Below are 15601 nucleotides of genomic sequence, written 5' to 3' on the forward strand. Positions count from 1 at the left end.
GGGAGAGGGGCAGAGACACAGACAGAGGGAGAAACAGGCTCCCCTCCCAGGGGAGCCTCATGCCGGACCCCATCCCAGGATCCCAGGATCACGACCTGAGCCGAAGGCAGCCGCTCAATGACTGGACCACCCAGGTGTCTCTCTTTTTTATTTTTATTTTTTAACATTCCTGAATTGTGTAAAATTTTGCTTGCCATCGGTATGAACTTTCCAATCAACCTCCCCTCACCCCCGCCCCCTGCCCACCGCTGACAGAGCTATTTTGAAAAATGATGTGTCAGGGCTCCCTCTAGTGTGCGTGTGTGTTTTGTTCCTTGAAAGGAGGATCCAATTCTGTGATAAAAAAATTGCTAATTCGCTTTTTAGAATGCCCAATTTAAAGCGGCTGGGGAGGCCAGCCTTACAGCGCGGCCTGCAGGCGGCTCCAGGTATCCCGCTCGACCCAGCCCGTCCGCTTCCCTCCTTTCCTTTCGCAGCGCCGCCCGGTGGCCGAAAGCAGTACTGCGTCCTCCGGGAAGCGACGGCGGAGGAGGGGGCACTGCCCCTGGTAAAGCTTTTGGACCTCCTCTCAGAATACTCGTCTTTTAAATATATAAAATAATATACAGACGCCTAAAAGGAAGCCAATAGTATTGAAGTGGTCATCAGAATATTTTTAAGTGTGTGATAGAGTAATGCATTGGCTTCATCAATGCTTTCAATCACCAGCCCTATTGGCAGACCTGGTAACTAGTTATTTTACACTGAGGAGTACATACGATATTTCGAGTTATTGGCGACAACCCTATGTGCCAATGTCTTATTTTTTTTAAGATTTTATTTATTTATTCATGAGAGCCACAGAGAGAGAGAGAGAGAGAGAGAGAGAGAGAGGCAGAGACAGGCAGAGGGAGATGCAGGCTCCATGCAGGGAGCCCGACCTGGGACTCGATCCCGGGTCTCCAGGACCACGCCCTGGGCCGAAGGCAGGCGCTAAACCGCTGAGCCACCCGGGCTACCCATGATTTTTTTTTTTTTTTTTTTTTTTTTTTTTTGTGAAAAAGTCACAGGCACTGCAAACACTCACAATGGAAGGAAAAGCTAAATCACTTAAAGGTTCGTAAAAGCCAATATGTAATGTTTTCATGCTTGTACACCTTGAATTCTGCAAAAGACCTTCTGGAGTGCATGGCAGTGGGCATGGTTAAGACCCAAGGGGCACGGGTTTGCGAGATGCGCCTGGGTGGTTTGCAGGGGGTGGGGGTGAGGGGGCGCGGCACACCGCTGGGCGCTTCACCAGAGCGGAGGGTCAGTCGGTAAAGGGAATGGAAGAGGCGCCTCCCTCTGTGCGCCGAGGGGTGACCTCCCCGGCCCCTCCCCCACTTCCTTGTGCAGTTCTCGTGCCCCTGGAGGAAGTTAGAGTCCCCCGTGGCCCCGAGAGGAGCTCCCAGTTCCCGCGTGTGCTCCTGCAGGTCCAGCGCCCACCATGTGGCCCCTCACTGTGCTGTGGGGCTGCCTCTTGCTCCCAGGTGAGATGGGGGCGGGAGAGGGAGGTGGTGGAGGGGCGTGGGGCGCATGCCCAAGCTGGCGGGGAGAGGACCTCCCTCCTGAACCTACTTTTCATTTTTGTGACCCAGCCTCGCCGCCGCACTGGTCCTCAGCCTGCAGAGGGGGCAGGCATTTGCTGTTTCTGGAAGGCAGAGCCAGGTTTTCTCCCAGACCTTTGGGTTCCAAACCCGTCATGGTTAGGTGGCTATGAGGGAGGCTTTACCTCTCTCATCTTTATTTTCCTACTCTGCACCCAGCCTGGAGGCAGACTAGATACCCCCTATGTGGTTGCCATGGCAAACTCTGCAAATATTTCTCGCACCCCTACTGTACCACTCGTAACAATCCTGAGACATAAGGGATGATTCTGTTTCATCAGTTCACAGGTCTGCCTCTTTTTTTTTTTTTAATTTTAACATCAAACATCAGGATATATCTTGTAACTGAAGACAATTGTTCAAGTCGTAATGCTTTTTTAAAATTGTATATAAAATCATGGTGCATCTTACCTATAATTAGCATCTTAAGATCAATAAAATAGGAAGGACACTGTCATCATCAACTGTAATTGGGAAAGCCCAGATGCCCAGAGAGGGCAAGCAACTTCCCTGAGCTCACACAGCTATTAAGTGGCAGTGCTGGGATTTAAACTCTGGGCTGTCTGAGTCTAGAACGTCCCCATCACCACCCTTCATTTCAGTACACCAGATTTAGGGAAACAGCAACAGCCCTGTCCCAGTTTCTCTTGATGGGGAAGGGACCACCAGTTCTTCCAGGCCTGCCGCAGAAGGGAGTGACTGAGAAGGAGTCTTCTGGTCTTGACCCTGGTACTTGAATCCAAGGAGTTCTGACCTCCAGCGCTGCTATGGTTTCAGGTTACAGAGCCATGGTGGGCCCCAAGGAGATCAGTGGGTTTGAAGGCGACACCGTGTCTCTGCAGTGCACCTACAGGGAGGAGCTGAAGACGTATAGCAAGTACTGGTGCAGGGAGCGCGGGATCTTTGTCTCCCACTGCTCTAACACCATCTATGCAAGAGAGGACGGCCAGGAGACGACGGAGGGCAGGGTGTCCATCCAAGACAGCCCCCAGACACTCACACTCAGCGTGACCCTGAGGAAACTCACCCTGCAGGATGCCGGGAAATACTTCTGTGGGGTCTCCAAACTGGGCAGAGATGAGTCTTTCCTGGTCTCCCTGCTTGTCTTTCCAGGTAACAAATGTCTCTCCTTCCCCCAGGTGGGGGACAGGTGATGCAGAGGGGAAGAAGGACAGGTGGGTGGCGATCAGTGTAAGACCCTGTTTCCCCATCGCCAAGAAGTGTAGTGCTTGTACCAAGGCCATCGAGGGGCTCAAGGACTCAGTGAGATGATGCCGGTCAAGCGCTCAGCAGCCACGGGAGAACAGGTGGGGCAGCATGAGCCCCAGCTGCTCTTCTGCGAGGTCCCACCGCGCAGATCTGTGGAACTCCATGCTCAGTGCCTTTCCTCTTCGCCCAGGTGTGGGAGAGAAAGCGCATGGGCTAGGGACAAGATGGACATCCCATGGAATAAAAAGACTCCCTCTTGGGAGTGTGAGATATTCCTGAGGCTTCTGCAGGCCAGGATTATGCATCCCAGGCCCACTCCAAGTGCCCCAGCCGTGGCCACACTGGCCTCACCCTGCTGGTGGCCTCAGCTCTCCCTTCCTGCTTCTCTGTCCCAGATCCTGAAGTCCCAAAGGCAGGTGCAAAGAGGGCCTGGGATCTAACCTCGGAGGGAAGAGCTCATTGAGCTCAGGGACACTAGGGGACTCTGGCTCAGGATAGAGCATCTTTCCGGATGCCCAGAATCCCACCTGGACCCGCTGAGCTGAGAAGAGAGAAGTCAGAGAGGGGCCAGGGGAGTGGGCAGCTGTAGTCTGCCGGCCAGTGAGGGTGAGGCAGGTCTTTGTATCCCGTTTCACAGATGGGGGCCTGAGGCTACAGAGATGAAATGATTTGCCCGAGGTCTCATGGCAGGAGGTGATGAAGCCAGGATTCAAATCCAGGTTTTTTTTTTTTTCTCACTTTGGTGTCTGTTCTTTCCCTCTCCTGGCCCCATGGCTGGGACCCACCCCATCCCCACTGCCAGATCCCTGACATCCGTCGATCTTTATTTTAATTCAAGGAAATAGAAATTAGCTCCCCAAATAATAACAGCAGCATTGTAACCATATTGAACCTGTTGTCCATTATTTACAAGATTATCTGATCTCTTCTGATTCTTATCAGTATTCAGCTTTGTTCTTACCTAGTGAGGATCAATTCTACCTATATTTGAGGCTCTCTTAAATTTTGACCTCATTTATAATCATTTATTTGTGTATGATACATGCATTATTGTGTTATCCTGTGTCAGATGTTGACCTTTCTTGGATGATATTTGGGATATAGAAAATAAAGGCTAATGGCAGTGGTGTGCTGGTGAAGGTTTAGCTGGGGAAGCTCCGATTTGCCATGCTTGCCAGTTTCTGTGGTTTAAATGCCCCCTCCCTCAGCAATTTCCAGCTACTAATGGTTTAATGACCAGCTCACAAAATTCCTGAAGAGTGAACAGTTCGCTCTCCAGAGTTAGTGTGAGCCGTCTGCGGCACACCATTGAATATGGAGAAAGATTAGAATTTCTAGAAAGGCCAAAACAAGACAAGAGTATCCACTATCATTTCTTTCATTCCCCATTGCCTGGAGGCTCTAGGCCATGAGATGTGGACAAAATAAAGAAGTATAAATATCAGAAAGGAAAAGATAAATTCTCTTTATTTGTAGAAGATTTGATCCTTTACTCAGACAAATCAGAAAAAACCTGACCTCATATTAGAAAAGAGAATGATGGGGCCAGGGAGGGAGTCCTGGATGGCACTCCAGCGAGGAGGGGACCGAGGGGTCCTGGGGAGTCAGGGAGCTCGCCAGCTCCAGTGGGTAGGGGGGAAGATCCATCATACCACGTTTGTGCCCCCTGTACAGCGCAGAGAGGCTGGGCATTTTGTCCTCCCAGCCTCTCAGGGAGACCCAGTAAGACATCTACTGGTGCACAATGGTGCGGCATAGGGCAGTGGGAGACCACCGGCAGCAGGCTCAACTTTGGCTACTCGGGAAGAAGGGACCACTTCCTCTGGGGAAGGCGTGGTGGAGAGGCTGCTTTTGAACCAGCACTTGAGGACAGAGAGAAGTGTGTTAGGTGGAGGTGGAGAGGAGAGGCATGGCACCCATGGGAACAGCACGCCAAAGGCATGGAGGCGGGTGGGCCACTCACTTAATTGGGAATAGAGGGCAAATAGAGGTATGGCAGGTGCCGCGGAGGGTGGAGAAGTGAGGCCAAGGCGGTGCACCGAGGTCTGAGTCTAAAAGGCTTTGAAAGACATGTAAGAAGCTCGAGCTTCAGCTTATAGGCAGTGAGGGCCACTGAGTGTCGTGACACAAGAAGTGACGGGATCCAGTCTGTATTTTAGAGATAAAGCAGCGTTGGTGTAAAGAGTGGTGTGGAAGAGCAGGCTGGCGGGCAGGAAGCTAAGGTCTGAGCTGAGGGGGAGGCCAAGGGGACTGCAGGACCGGGGAGACCAGCAACCCACTAGAATCTACCATCCGTGGCTCCTAAGTGACTGGGGGCAGATGATGGTGGAGATCTGAATGGGGTGGTGGGGGCAGGACAGCTACTGGCTGCAAGCCGGGCAGAAAACCTGGCTCAGAGTGGCGATCCTGGCCTCCCCTGAGACCAGCCTCTCCCTTTCCCGTAGGTCCTTGCTGTCCTCCCTCCCCCACTCCCTCATTTCAGCCTCTTGCTACCACGAGCCTCCAGCCCAAGGCAAAAGCTTGGCAAACTCAGCCCCCAGAATTAAGTGAGTGCATGGTTTTTCTGTCTCTCCCCCCACCCCCCTATAAAGCAACATCCCGTGAGTGCCTGCCTGTAGCCAGATACTGCACTCCGTGGCTCCCAGCGCCTGGGAGCTGTACTGTGAGCAGAGGAATCAGGCCCTGGGGGGGGGGTCAGGTCACAAGGCTTAGGGTCACCTAAGCAGCAGCAGAGCCCAGGGAGGAGGCCCAGCCCCACCGGCAGGCTTGTGTCCTGTCTGCTCCACCTGGGGTTGGAGGGGTGAGCAGGAAAGGTAGGCCCTTGGACCCTGGCCTCTGAACTTGTCCCCGCCGCCCTGCCCTGCTGATCCTGTGGCTGTTGAAAGCAGTCAAGGCCTGCTCAGGCAGCGATGGTGAGGCTGGGCGTGTGGTGACCCGAGGTAATGACTGGTCAGGACTGTAGGGGGAGGCCTGTGTGTGCTGCATGGCCGCTGGAATGGGCCATGGAGTGGACACAGGGGTGTGATTACTCAGTCAGCGGGCACCACAAGGGGCTGAAAATTATGCTCGGGTGTGAGGCGTGCCTGAGTTACAGTCAGCTTCCCCACAGTGGCTTCATCTAGGCCTCTGTTTGCTTCCCTGGGTGTCCTTTAGCTGGGGATATTATGAGAATTTGGTCCTGGGGAGGCTAGGGTTCAGGGGTCAAGGGTCAGAGGTCTGGGGATGCTGGGATGCAAGGGTCCGAGAAAGTGCTGAGGCATTGCTTTTGGACTTGTAGCTTCTCCTGGTCTCCACCAAACAGTCACCACAGCCAAGCAGGGGAAGACAGGGGCCTCAGCCTCGGCCCCTACGTTCGCAGGGACCTCCCCATACGGGCGCACAGGAAGCTACCCCTACACAGGAACCTCTCCGCGCACAGGAAGCTACCCCTACACAGGAACCTCTCCGTATGCGGAGACCTCTCCTCATGAAGCAACCTCTCCTCATGCAGGGACCTCCCGCCTCTCCAAACGGCCGGACTCCAGCTCAGCAGAGGACACCACTCTGGCCCCCAGCAGCAGCAGCTCTGTGTCTAGGTGAGCCTCGGATGACCAAGGTCACCTTTCAGGCCATCCCCAAAACACAAGGTGCCTTGGAGCAAGTGAGGAGCAACTCCTTCCTCTAGGCAAACACAGCCCCCTATTAGGGCTGCAGCTTATAGCACAGACTTGGGCCCCATCCGCCCCCCCAGCAGGGCCCTTGAGCAGTGAACAATGGGCACTGCCCAGCCAGCAGCCCTGTTGCTCTGGACACATAGGCCCTCCTGAGGTGGAAGGTCCCCAGCCCTCTCCCCGCACTAGCCTAAGGGGCAGTGGCCCAGATGGCCCTGTGCATCTTGCTCTGGACCGTGTGCCAAGCATGAATATATGTTTTTTCTTACCCCACTGGAGCCCTGGTCTGAAGGATTGGTTCTTGGGGATTATCTATACCTGCACTCAGTCACTGGCTGAGGCTTCCCTGCCTGAGGCATCCAGGTAACTACTGCCAAGTTCAGACCCAGCTGAAAGTGTTTCCTGGGGTAGGTAGTGGGGGCTGGGTGCCTGCCCCCAGGACTGACCAGGTGCCGTGGTCCCTGGTGCCCTCTGATCTCTTTGGGAAAGACAAGGGACATGGCCGGGATGCATACGAAGAATGCTGTGGTGCACAGCATGCCACTGACATCTGCTGACGGCTGCTGGGCTCCTTCTGTCTCGCCCACAGAGTCTCCATCCCAATGGTCCGCATCTTGGCCCCTGTCCTGGTGCTGCTGGCTCTTCTGCTGGCCGCAGGCCTGGCTGCCCTTGGCAGCTATCTGCTCCGCTGGAGGAAGGAAGGTGAGCAGAAGTAGACTGGACGGGGTGGGAGGCCAGGGACCTTGCTGAGACCTGCAGTCCCCCGACCACCCCACCGAGACCTTGTGGGTCAGTGTGTCCATTTGAGATATGGGTACCAGGAGCCCTGCTCTTCCCATCTGAGGGAACCACAGGTCAGTCAGCATTAGGAAAAAGCAATTCAAATGTGCAAATGGGAGAGTGGGGGCTCTTGGCTTGCTCCCATCTATCCAAGCTCATCAATCACTTCTGTCCCTATTGATCCCAGCAAATCCACGTCCAGCCTCTGCAGGTACAGTTCCTTGGGTGACTGCTATGGCCAGGGGTGGAGAGGCCAGGAATAGAGACTAAGCTCTTGAACAGGATAAATGCTATGACCTAACACCTGCCTCGGGGTCTTGAGAGGTGCTCAACTCCTGTCAGGACTTGGCTTCAAATCCCAGCTCTGCTACCTTTTAAGCTGTGTGACCTTGGGCCAGTCACCTAACTTCCCTGAGCCATGGCTTTTTGGGATCACAGATACAGACTACAGGAGAAATAGAACAGAAATAGAATACGAGTTCAGCAGAAATAGAATCCAAGCCACGTATGCAATTTAAACTTCTCTAAAAGTCACATGTGAAAGGGTAAAAAGAAACTAGAGATGTTAATAATATACTTTATTAACTTGGTTATCATCTGGATGTGGAATCAATATAAAAATATTCATGATACATCTTCCAGATTCTACATTTTTTTCCCTGTGGAGCCTTTAAAACCTGGTATAATTCAGAGCAGCCATGCTTCCCGTGTCACCACTTGGATGTGGCTCGTGGCTACTCTGGCAGACAGCACTGGTTGAGAGGGTTGGCCGAAAAATAAATCAGAGGAGCTGCCATGTGCCAGGCATTTTTGTGTAGCTGTTATTGCTTTTATCTCCTCTAATGCTCTCCATACTGTAGCATTAGAAACTACTCATTACAAGTGTCCCCATTTTCCAGGGGGAGAAACTAAGGCAGGGTGTTTAAGCAACTTGCCTTGAGTTTGCACAACCAGGAAGCGGTGGAACCAGGAAGTTGTGTGCCAAACACTCTGCAAATTGGCGGTGTTCTCCTACTGCAGATGGCTGTGCGGGGCGGGGGCATCCTGGGCCTGCCTCTGACTTCTCCCTGTGTGGCCCCCAGGAAGAAATGTCAGCTTTGGCCCTGTCACCACAGAGGAGCCCAGAGGAGCACACAGGGAGGGAGCATTCTTGATCAAGACCTCAGAACTTGTTAGCCCCTTGCCTCTTGAATTGTGGTCCCCAGCTAGTAGCAGCAACGTTCCCTGGAAGCCTGTTAAAAGACCCTCAGGCCTCAACCCAAACCTGCCGAGTTAGAATCGGCATTTTCATAGAATGTCCCAGGATCCTGTAATGTACACTGAGGTTTAAGAAGCAATGATATGATGAGATGAGCACTGGGTGTTATACTATATGTTGGCAAAATGAATTCAAACAAAATTTTTTAAAAAGAAGCAGCAATGACCTTAGCACCTAGAATTACTTTCCCAGCCAGTCTCTGGCCCACACACGGAGATTTCCATGTACCCAAAAAGGCTGAATCACTGCTTTGGAACAGAGCTAGAAGTCCAAGCAGCTTGCCTGCCTGACCCATCTGCTTGCTCCCTCTGGGAAGCCCCCACTCCCAAGTGCAAGTGGGCCAGTCCACCTCTGTGGAGCTTTAGTGGGCTGCTCCCAGCTGCTCCTGGCCTCAGGGTACTCCTGCTGGTCTCTTTCAGCTCACCTGGCCGCAGAGACACAGAGGAACGAGAAGGTCCACCTCTCACATTCACACTCGGTAAGGAAGGCAGCCTGCCGAAGCCCAAGCTCGGATCCCTGTGGGGCGGGACATCAGGACTCCTGGGCCCTGTCTCTGCATTTCCCTACTGCGTTGTCTATGACTGTCCGACAGTCAGGGCTTGCTTCCCATCTCTGGGGGATCTCTGCAAGCCAACAGGGTACAAAGCCAACAGAGTGGCCCTTCTCGCTTTGACTTCCTAGCAGGTGCCAGGCAGGGACTTCCCCAGGCTAAGCGCCCTCCTATCCCACCCACACCCCCCATCCGCTGCTTTAAGAATCAGAGACTGTCAGAGACTGTCAGAGCTGGATCCTAGGGATCTTTGGGCTTTGGGAGGGCTGCAAAACCACAGGTTCAGGACACAAGCCCCACCTGCCTCGCTTCCCCCACCCACACCCCCCAGCTGTTTACAGAGATGCCTCCACTTCATTCTCTTACTTGAGAGGGCAGGAAAGGGGAGCTGCCATTGCCTTCTTTCCTGGCGCCAGTGAGGACAAAAGACTCAGGCCCCATCCCCCTGGGGAGAGGCTAGGGCAGGAATGGGGTTTTGGGCTTTGGTTTAGGAAGCAGCTGTTGTTGTCTCAGGAAGCCCAGCAAGGCCAGAGGCAGCAGACAGGAGTGAGATAAAGGTCATGGACGCAGATGGGGAGGGGGGCTGCCACTGTCCTCCAGAGACCAGCGTCCTGACTGTGCAGGCTGTGCATCTTAGGGCACATCCTGCCCTCTAAAAGGGGGACGGGGCGGGAGGGAGAACCTCTGTGCTGTGCTGCACTGCTTGGGGAGGCCCAGCAGAGACCACCTACACCAGCCCCTCTGCCCACGCTGCCGCCACCCTGCCCACCCAGGAAGGGCTGCCTGGGACTGCTTCCTGCCTGCCGAACCTGTCCCTGTCCCAGTTCACGTGGGAGGGGCAGGAAGGGATGCAGGGCCTGTGGCCCCAGGGGCTGGGAAGGGGGCTGACCCCTTGCGGGGAGGGTCAGAGACAAGATGCTGTGAACATGACCAATCGAGAGCTTTTGGCATATTTCCTTTTTGGCGCCTTTGTAGTTTTTAGAAGAGTCTGCAGGTGGAATTTTAAGGGTTTGGGATTTTCTTTGCCCACATTCAGGTGAAAGAGGGAAGGGGGCATTCTCCTGGCTCTGCCAGAGAGCCCCAGGGGGGTGTAAAACTCAGAGGGAAGTATGAGGGCCCAGACTAGCATTTCCCTTGTCCAGAGAGCTATTTCAAGAAGCTCTCATTTTACTCTTTAAGGAATACCTACTGTGTGCCAGGGGCTTTACCCATGTCACAGAACCTTCATAACTCCTGTACGAAGTAGGTGCTATTATTACCCCCTTCTTACAGAATAAGAAATAGAGGCTCAGAGAGCATAAGTAATATGCCCAGAGAGACCCATCCTGAAAGAGGCAGAGCTGGGGAAACTAATCCAGTCTGTGAGGCTGGCAGCAGTGCCCTGTGCCTCTCCCACTCTGCCACATCGAAGTGTGGAGGGTTTGAGGAATGGAGCCACCTGCTCAGCCCAAGACTGTTCCCCTAGACTCAGAAGAAAGAACTTTTCTCCATCCATGAACCTGGGATAGCAGGGCTCCTGGAACAGCGCAAGTGGGAGTACTGGGCTTCCCTGATCCCCTGCTATTTTTCTAGCACCTAGACACAGAGGCTCTCCTAATACGTCTTGTATATTCAACAACACAGAAAATGCCTCCGCAGTTGCTGGAACAGCCCATGGCCCATGACGTGGGTAGAGGGACCAATGAGGGACCCACTCTGCCGCCCTGGACGTAGCGTAGTGGTCCTGGCCACTGCCTGCATGTGTGGTTTGGTCTCTGCCCCATGAGATTCTTTCCTCAAATTCAGTCACCTGGGAGCAGGGGACGCTTCTGTGGCTGCCAGTGGTCAGCGGTCAGCAGTGGCTGCGTTGGGGCCAAATCAGAAAGCTGTTAAGATGGGATGAATGGGGAATCGACCTGACGCCAGGAGTCCTGATCAGGCCCCGGCTCTGCTGTGTCCTCACCATAGGCAAGGACTAGGAGAGACCAGGGCCCTGACTGAAAGTGAAGTCTCCTTCCACTCACCCCACCCCATTCCCTCATCACCTCGTCCCCCCAGCCCCAGCCCTGCTGAGGATTTCTGCTCTGATTTTCAGCTTTTCCTGTAAGATGGAATGTGTCGCCAGAGAGGGCTCAGATGTCCACCTCTGCCCCACCCCCTTCAGCTAGGGCAGTGATAGAAGCAGGTGCAGAGGGGGCAGTTAGGGGACGAGCGACATTGAAACAAAGGGAAGTGTGCGGCATGCCCTGCCAGGATGGTAGCATGGGATTGGAAAAGAGCTTGGGTCTAAGGTCACATGGTCACGAGTCCTAGTGGCAGCTCAGCTACTTGGTAGCTGTGTGACATCTGGCAAGTTACCTCACCTCTCTGAGCTGCAATATCCCCATCTCACGGAGTTGTGGTTGGGAAATCATGAGATGAGACCCCAGTAGATGTCCAGAAAACAGGAGCCTCTTTGTCTTCAGTGCCCATCGAGCCACGGGATTTGCCGGCGGGGACACCTGGGAGACTTGCCTGGGGGCCCCGGCCGGCTCCAGCCTCTTCTGCCCCACTGCTGGTCCCGAGATGGCTCCTACTCACCCTGGACTACCTACCTCTCTTTGCTTGGCCTTGGCTTCCTTATCCGACCTAGAAGAGGGTGCTCAGGCTTATGACTTATAAAGAATTTTTTCTCTGTGGTTTGTTATCTGGTGAGCCTTTGAGGTGTTCGACGCTGCCCTCCCCGGGGCCTGCCAGGAACTTGCAGCCTGCACATTCTTTCTGCTTTAAAGATAGAAGTGACAATAGTGAAAATGAATGAATCATTCCAGGAGCTCCCAGGTGTCGAGCAATAAAACATTACCACAAATGTTCGTGATAACCTTGAGGGTAAAATTCTTATCCCTATTTTACAGCTGGGGAGACTGAGCCTCAGAGAGGTTAGTGGGTGCCCAAGGTCACTCTGAGATGTAGGAAATAGGACGGAGGGGCTTTGACTCCACAGCCTGTGTTCTTCCCCCTATCCCGTGCTCTCCCGTGGCTCCCCCTTGCTGGGGCGGGTGGACCATCCCTGCCACCAGGAACGGGGCTGTTCTGACCAAGTCTCTGTTTCAGCCGCTGGAGTACCCCGTGATCAACCCCACAGGGCCTTCTGGGCCTCACGCCAGCCCAGAGCCCGCCGCCAGCCCATGCACAGAAATCCAGTGCCTCAGCCAGGTGTGAACAGAGGGCGCCGGGGATCTGGAGTCACCTACCCTGGCTCCTCTCTGACAATGCAGGGAAGTGATGGGGGGGCCTTTTTCCTCAGCATCCGCTTCCAGAACACTGCCCCTTGCATCCGCCCACCTACGCCCACCATAACCATAGGCGCAGGCCATTTCATTCGGGAGTCAGGACTCCCGAACTTACATCCTCATTTTCCCATCCAGAAAGTTCTTGAATAGTTTGGTAGTCACAGTTTAAAGAGCTCTGGGCTGGCAGGATTCCAACACTTGCAGGCAAAACCTAGCCAGAGGCCATGAGGGTGTTCTGGGGGTGTCCGGGAGGAAGATGTTTGGAAAGAGGTGAGGGCATGAATCAGAGTTTGGGGGTTCTGGGAAGACCTTGTTGGTCTGTGCTCCTTAGATGGACAGAGGCCCAGAACTGTGGGAAAGGCTGGGGTGGACCCTACCTGGAGACCCCCGGCTGCGCTCTGCTTTTCAACCCCTGACTGCTTTTTCTTTGCAGAGTTCAGAAGAAAGTGAAGCGCCTTTGCAGGACCCGGAGGAGAACATCATCCCAGGGCCTCCCCTCCACATGTCGGAGGAGGAGCTCTGCTTCTCAAAGTTCATCTCAGTCTAGCATGGCAAGAGTGCCCCCAGGCCAGCCTGCCGGGAATCTGAACGGCTAGATTTGCACTAACTCCAATCAATTTCCGCTATAGCTTCAGAGTTCACCTGCCAGGCCCCAGGCTCTCCCCCACCCTCCCCAGGCTCTCCCCAACCCTCCCCAGGCTCTCCTCCTGCACACCCAGCCTGACCTGGAAGCCTTGGCCAGCCCCAGGGGGTGGCCTCACAGTTCCAGTGGGGAGACTGGGACCTCCTCAATATGTTCACATCCCTGGGCAGGGTGGGGCGGGGCGGGGCGGGGCAGGCAGCCTCTGGAGCTCGCCAGAGCCAGGCAAGGCTCAGGAGATCTGGTCTGAGTTTGTATCTGCTACAAGAGATCCCTTGCACCGGGGTACCCAGCAAAAGACCCCCACTTTCTTCTCCCTTCCATCCTGACTCAGCACCACTTTCTCCTGCATAAGTGTGCAAGGAGGAGGAGGAAGAGCATGCCAGGGGATAGACAAGGTTCTGATTTCTCAAAATGTGACTGCATCCCACTCCTTCAGGAAGCTAGTTAAAAATGTGATTCCTGGGCTCTACACCATCTCTGGGGCTGGCCCCACAACTCTGCATTTCTAACAGTGTCAGGTGGCTCTTATACTTGAATTTGAGAAGCAGTGGGCTCAGGTTCATCCAGTTTAGAGGCTACATTTGGTGTGTGGGGTCTCCCACCTGCTCCGCCTCCCCCCCCCCCCACACACACACACAATAGGGGCTGCTCTGCCCACGACACCATGACCCAGTTGGGGGCTTTCCTGGGCCCATCCGAGTCCAAGCCCAGGTTAGGTGCACCTTGGAAGGGGTGAGTCCAGGACTGGCAGGGAGGCGTTGTCTTTCCCAGCTCCCCACCCAGCCATGCATCCTAGGCTTTGGAAGGAGGCTGGAGAAAAGCTTGGCTCCTTCCTCATTGAGAAAGGGTTAATTGCCTGTGGGCTGGGGTTAGGGAGGGATTGAAAAGTACTGGGTGCAGGTGGGTGTCTACAGGGCTAGAGAGAGGAGACAGGGCAGGAACCTAAGAGGAACCCAATGATGACCCTGAGGCTGGTCCCCTGGAGAGGGAAGGGGGAGGGGATAGAATAAGAAGACTGTTCTTTTTTTTTTTTTTTTTTTCTCTTTTTCAACTTTCTTTAAAAAGTGAAATGGGTGGTTGCTCAGTATACAAAAGTTAGAAATCCAGGCGGAGGAGGAGAAGAAAACTCACTCAGGCTCACCACTCCTCCAGACCATCACTGTGATCACTGCGGCATTTTGTTGCATTTCTTTTCCTTTTTTTTCCCTTCACATCATTTACTGGTGTTCTCTCTTACAAATTATTTTGCATATACAACTTTAGATCCTGCTTTTCCCACTTTAATGCTTTTTAAAAATTTTTTATTTGTAAGTCATCTCGATGCCCAATGTGAGGCTCAAACTCACAACCCAATCAAGAATCACATGCCCCACCGACCTAGCCAGCCAGGCATCCCCCCACTAATTCTTATAAACATTTCTCCATATTTTACCAAACTTTATAAATAAAATGTTTATCAGCTCTGTGATATTTCCTCACTGTGCTTCCATTTATTTCAATTCTCTTTCATTCGATATTTGTTTCTATTTTTGCTATTATAAATAACAGCATGGTGAGTCTTTACACAAGGCTTTATTTGCATTTGCAGACTTCTTTAAGAAGGATTTGTGTGTGTGGAAGTGCCAGGTCATAGGGTGTAAACATTTTTGAAATTACTTATACCCATTGCTTCCTTAAATGACAGAACCAATTTCACTCCCACCAGAGCCTTCCAACCAGCATTTCTCAAAGTCCTCACCAGCCTCTACCCCTGTCGCTGTGGGTATGGCAGGAGAAACCACTCAGGAATGCCCCTGCAGTGAGCCTAGAGGGCTGGGCAAGGTAGAGCAGGTCTGATAAAACAAGGGAAACTCTCCAGAAAGTGCCATCCAGCACCCCCCAGGGCCCCAGGGATGGGTAAGCTCTTTTACCTTCTCCGGTGTGAGCTCTGGGGTCTCTGCCTGGCATCTGGGCAGAGTGTATGCCCAGATGTTGGAGAAGGTAGGGAGCAACAAGTCTTAGTGGTGTCAGACCCCAAAAGTTCACCCTGTGAAAAATCCTTCAGGGGAGGGTGGTAAGAACTGGGGCTGCCCAGCGGGGAAAGAACCTTCTTGTCCTCTCCACCTGTCACCTGCTGCAGCCAGGGCTTCCTGGGGACCAGGAAGTGGTCAGCCAGGTCATCCCACTCGTATGCTTTGCCTATTTTCAGACCATGTGCCAACTAAATAGACTGATACCTTTTGAGAGGCACAGCTCTCTCCAAGGCAACCTAGGATTGGCATCCTTGGGATTCCAAGTTTTCATGGATTTATCAGATACTCAAGTACCCTCTGTAGACATTTGTTCACTCCCTTCATGCTCACTGTTGTCACTGCGCAGGCTCAGTTGTGTCTTCCAGGCAGGTGAGAAAGACCGCTCCTTTACCAGTTGTCACTTTGCAACCCCTCATCTTGAAACACCTTGTTTTATGTTTACACACCAAAATACATAGACTGCTCTTCTACTTGTCTACTTGATATTCTGTGGTCTCACTCCTGGCCATGAACTATTTGGTTTTCTTGTTTGATGTAAATTCTTATATATGTGAATTCATGCCTTTCATCGTTCTAGGATATTCTCCTCAAATGTTATCTGTGCTCTAACATTTTTAATCTCA

General features: G+C 53.1%; 1 protein-coding gene across 5 annotated transcripts; it reads left to right on the plus strand.

The window, feature by feature from the left end:
* Positions 1 to 1351: 1351 nt before the first annotated feature.
* Positions 1352 to 14436, plus strand: CD300LG (CD300 molecule like family member g). Of its 5 annotated transcripts, none has more exons than XM_072780767.1 (8): positions 1352 to 1508; positions 2403 to 2738; positions 5279 to 5380; positions 6112 to 6409; positions 7074 to 7186; positions 8942 to 9000; positions 12145 to 12246; positions 12757 to 14436. In XM_072780767.1, the coding sequence occupies exons 1-8, from the start codon at positions 1466 to 1468 to the stop codon at positions 12868 to 12870; spliced, it is 1167 nt and encodes a 388-aa protein (XP_072636868.1). In that variant the 5' UTR covers positions 1352 to 1465; the 3' UTR covers positions 12871 to 14436. The 5 variants fall into 5 exon arrangements, with proteins under 5 accessions (XP_072636868.1, XP_072636871.1, XP_072636870.1 ...); XM_072780770.1 differs by having other exon boundaries at positions 6325 to 6409; XM_072780769.1 differs by lacking the exon at positions 12145 to 12246.
* Positions 14437 to 15601: the final 1165 nt, after the last annotated feature.

The sequence above is a fragment of the Canis lupus genome, chromosome 16 (genome assembly GCF_048164855.1).
Source record: "Canis lupus baileyi chromosome 16, mCanLup2.hap1, whole genome shotgun sequence".
NCBI lineage: Eukaryota > Metazoa > Chordata > Mammalia > Carnivora > Canidae > Canis > Canis lupus.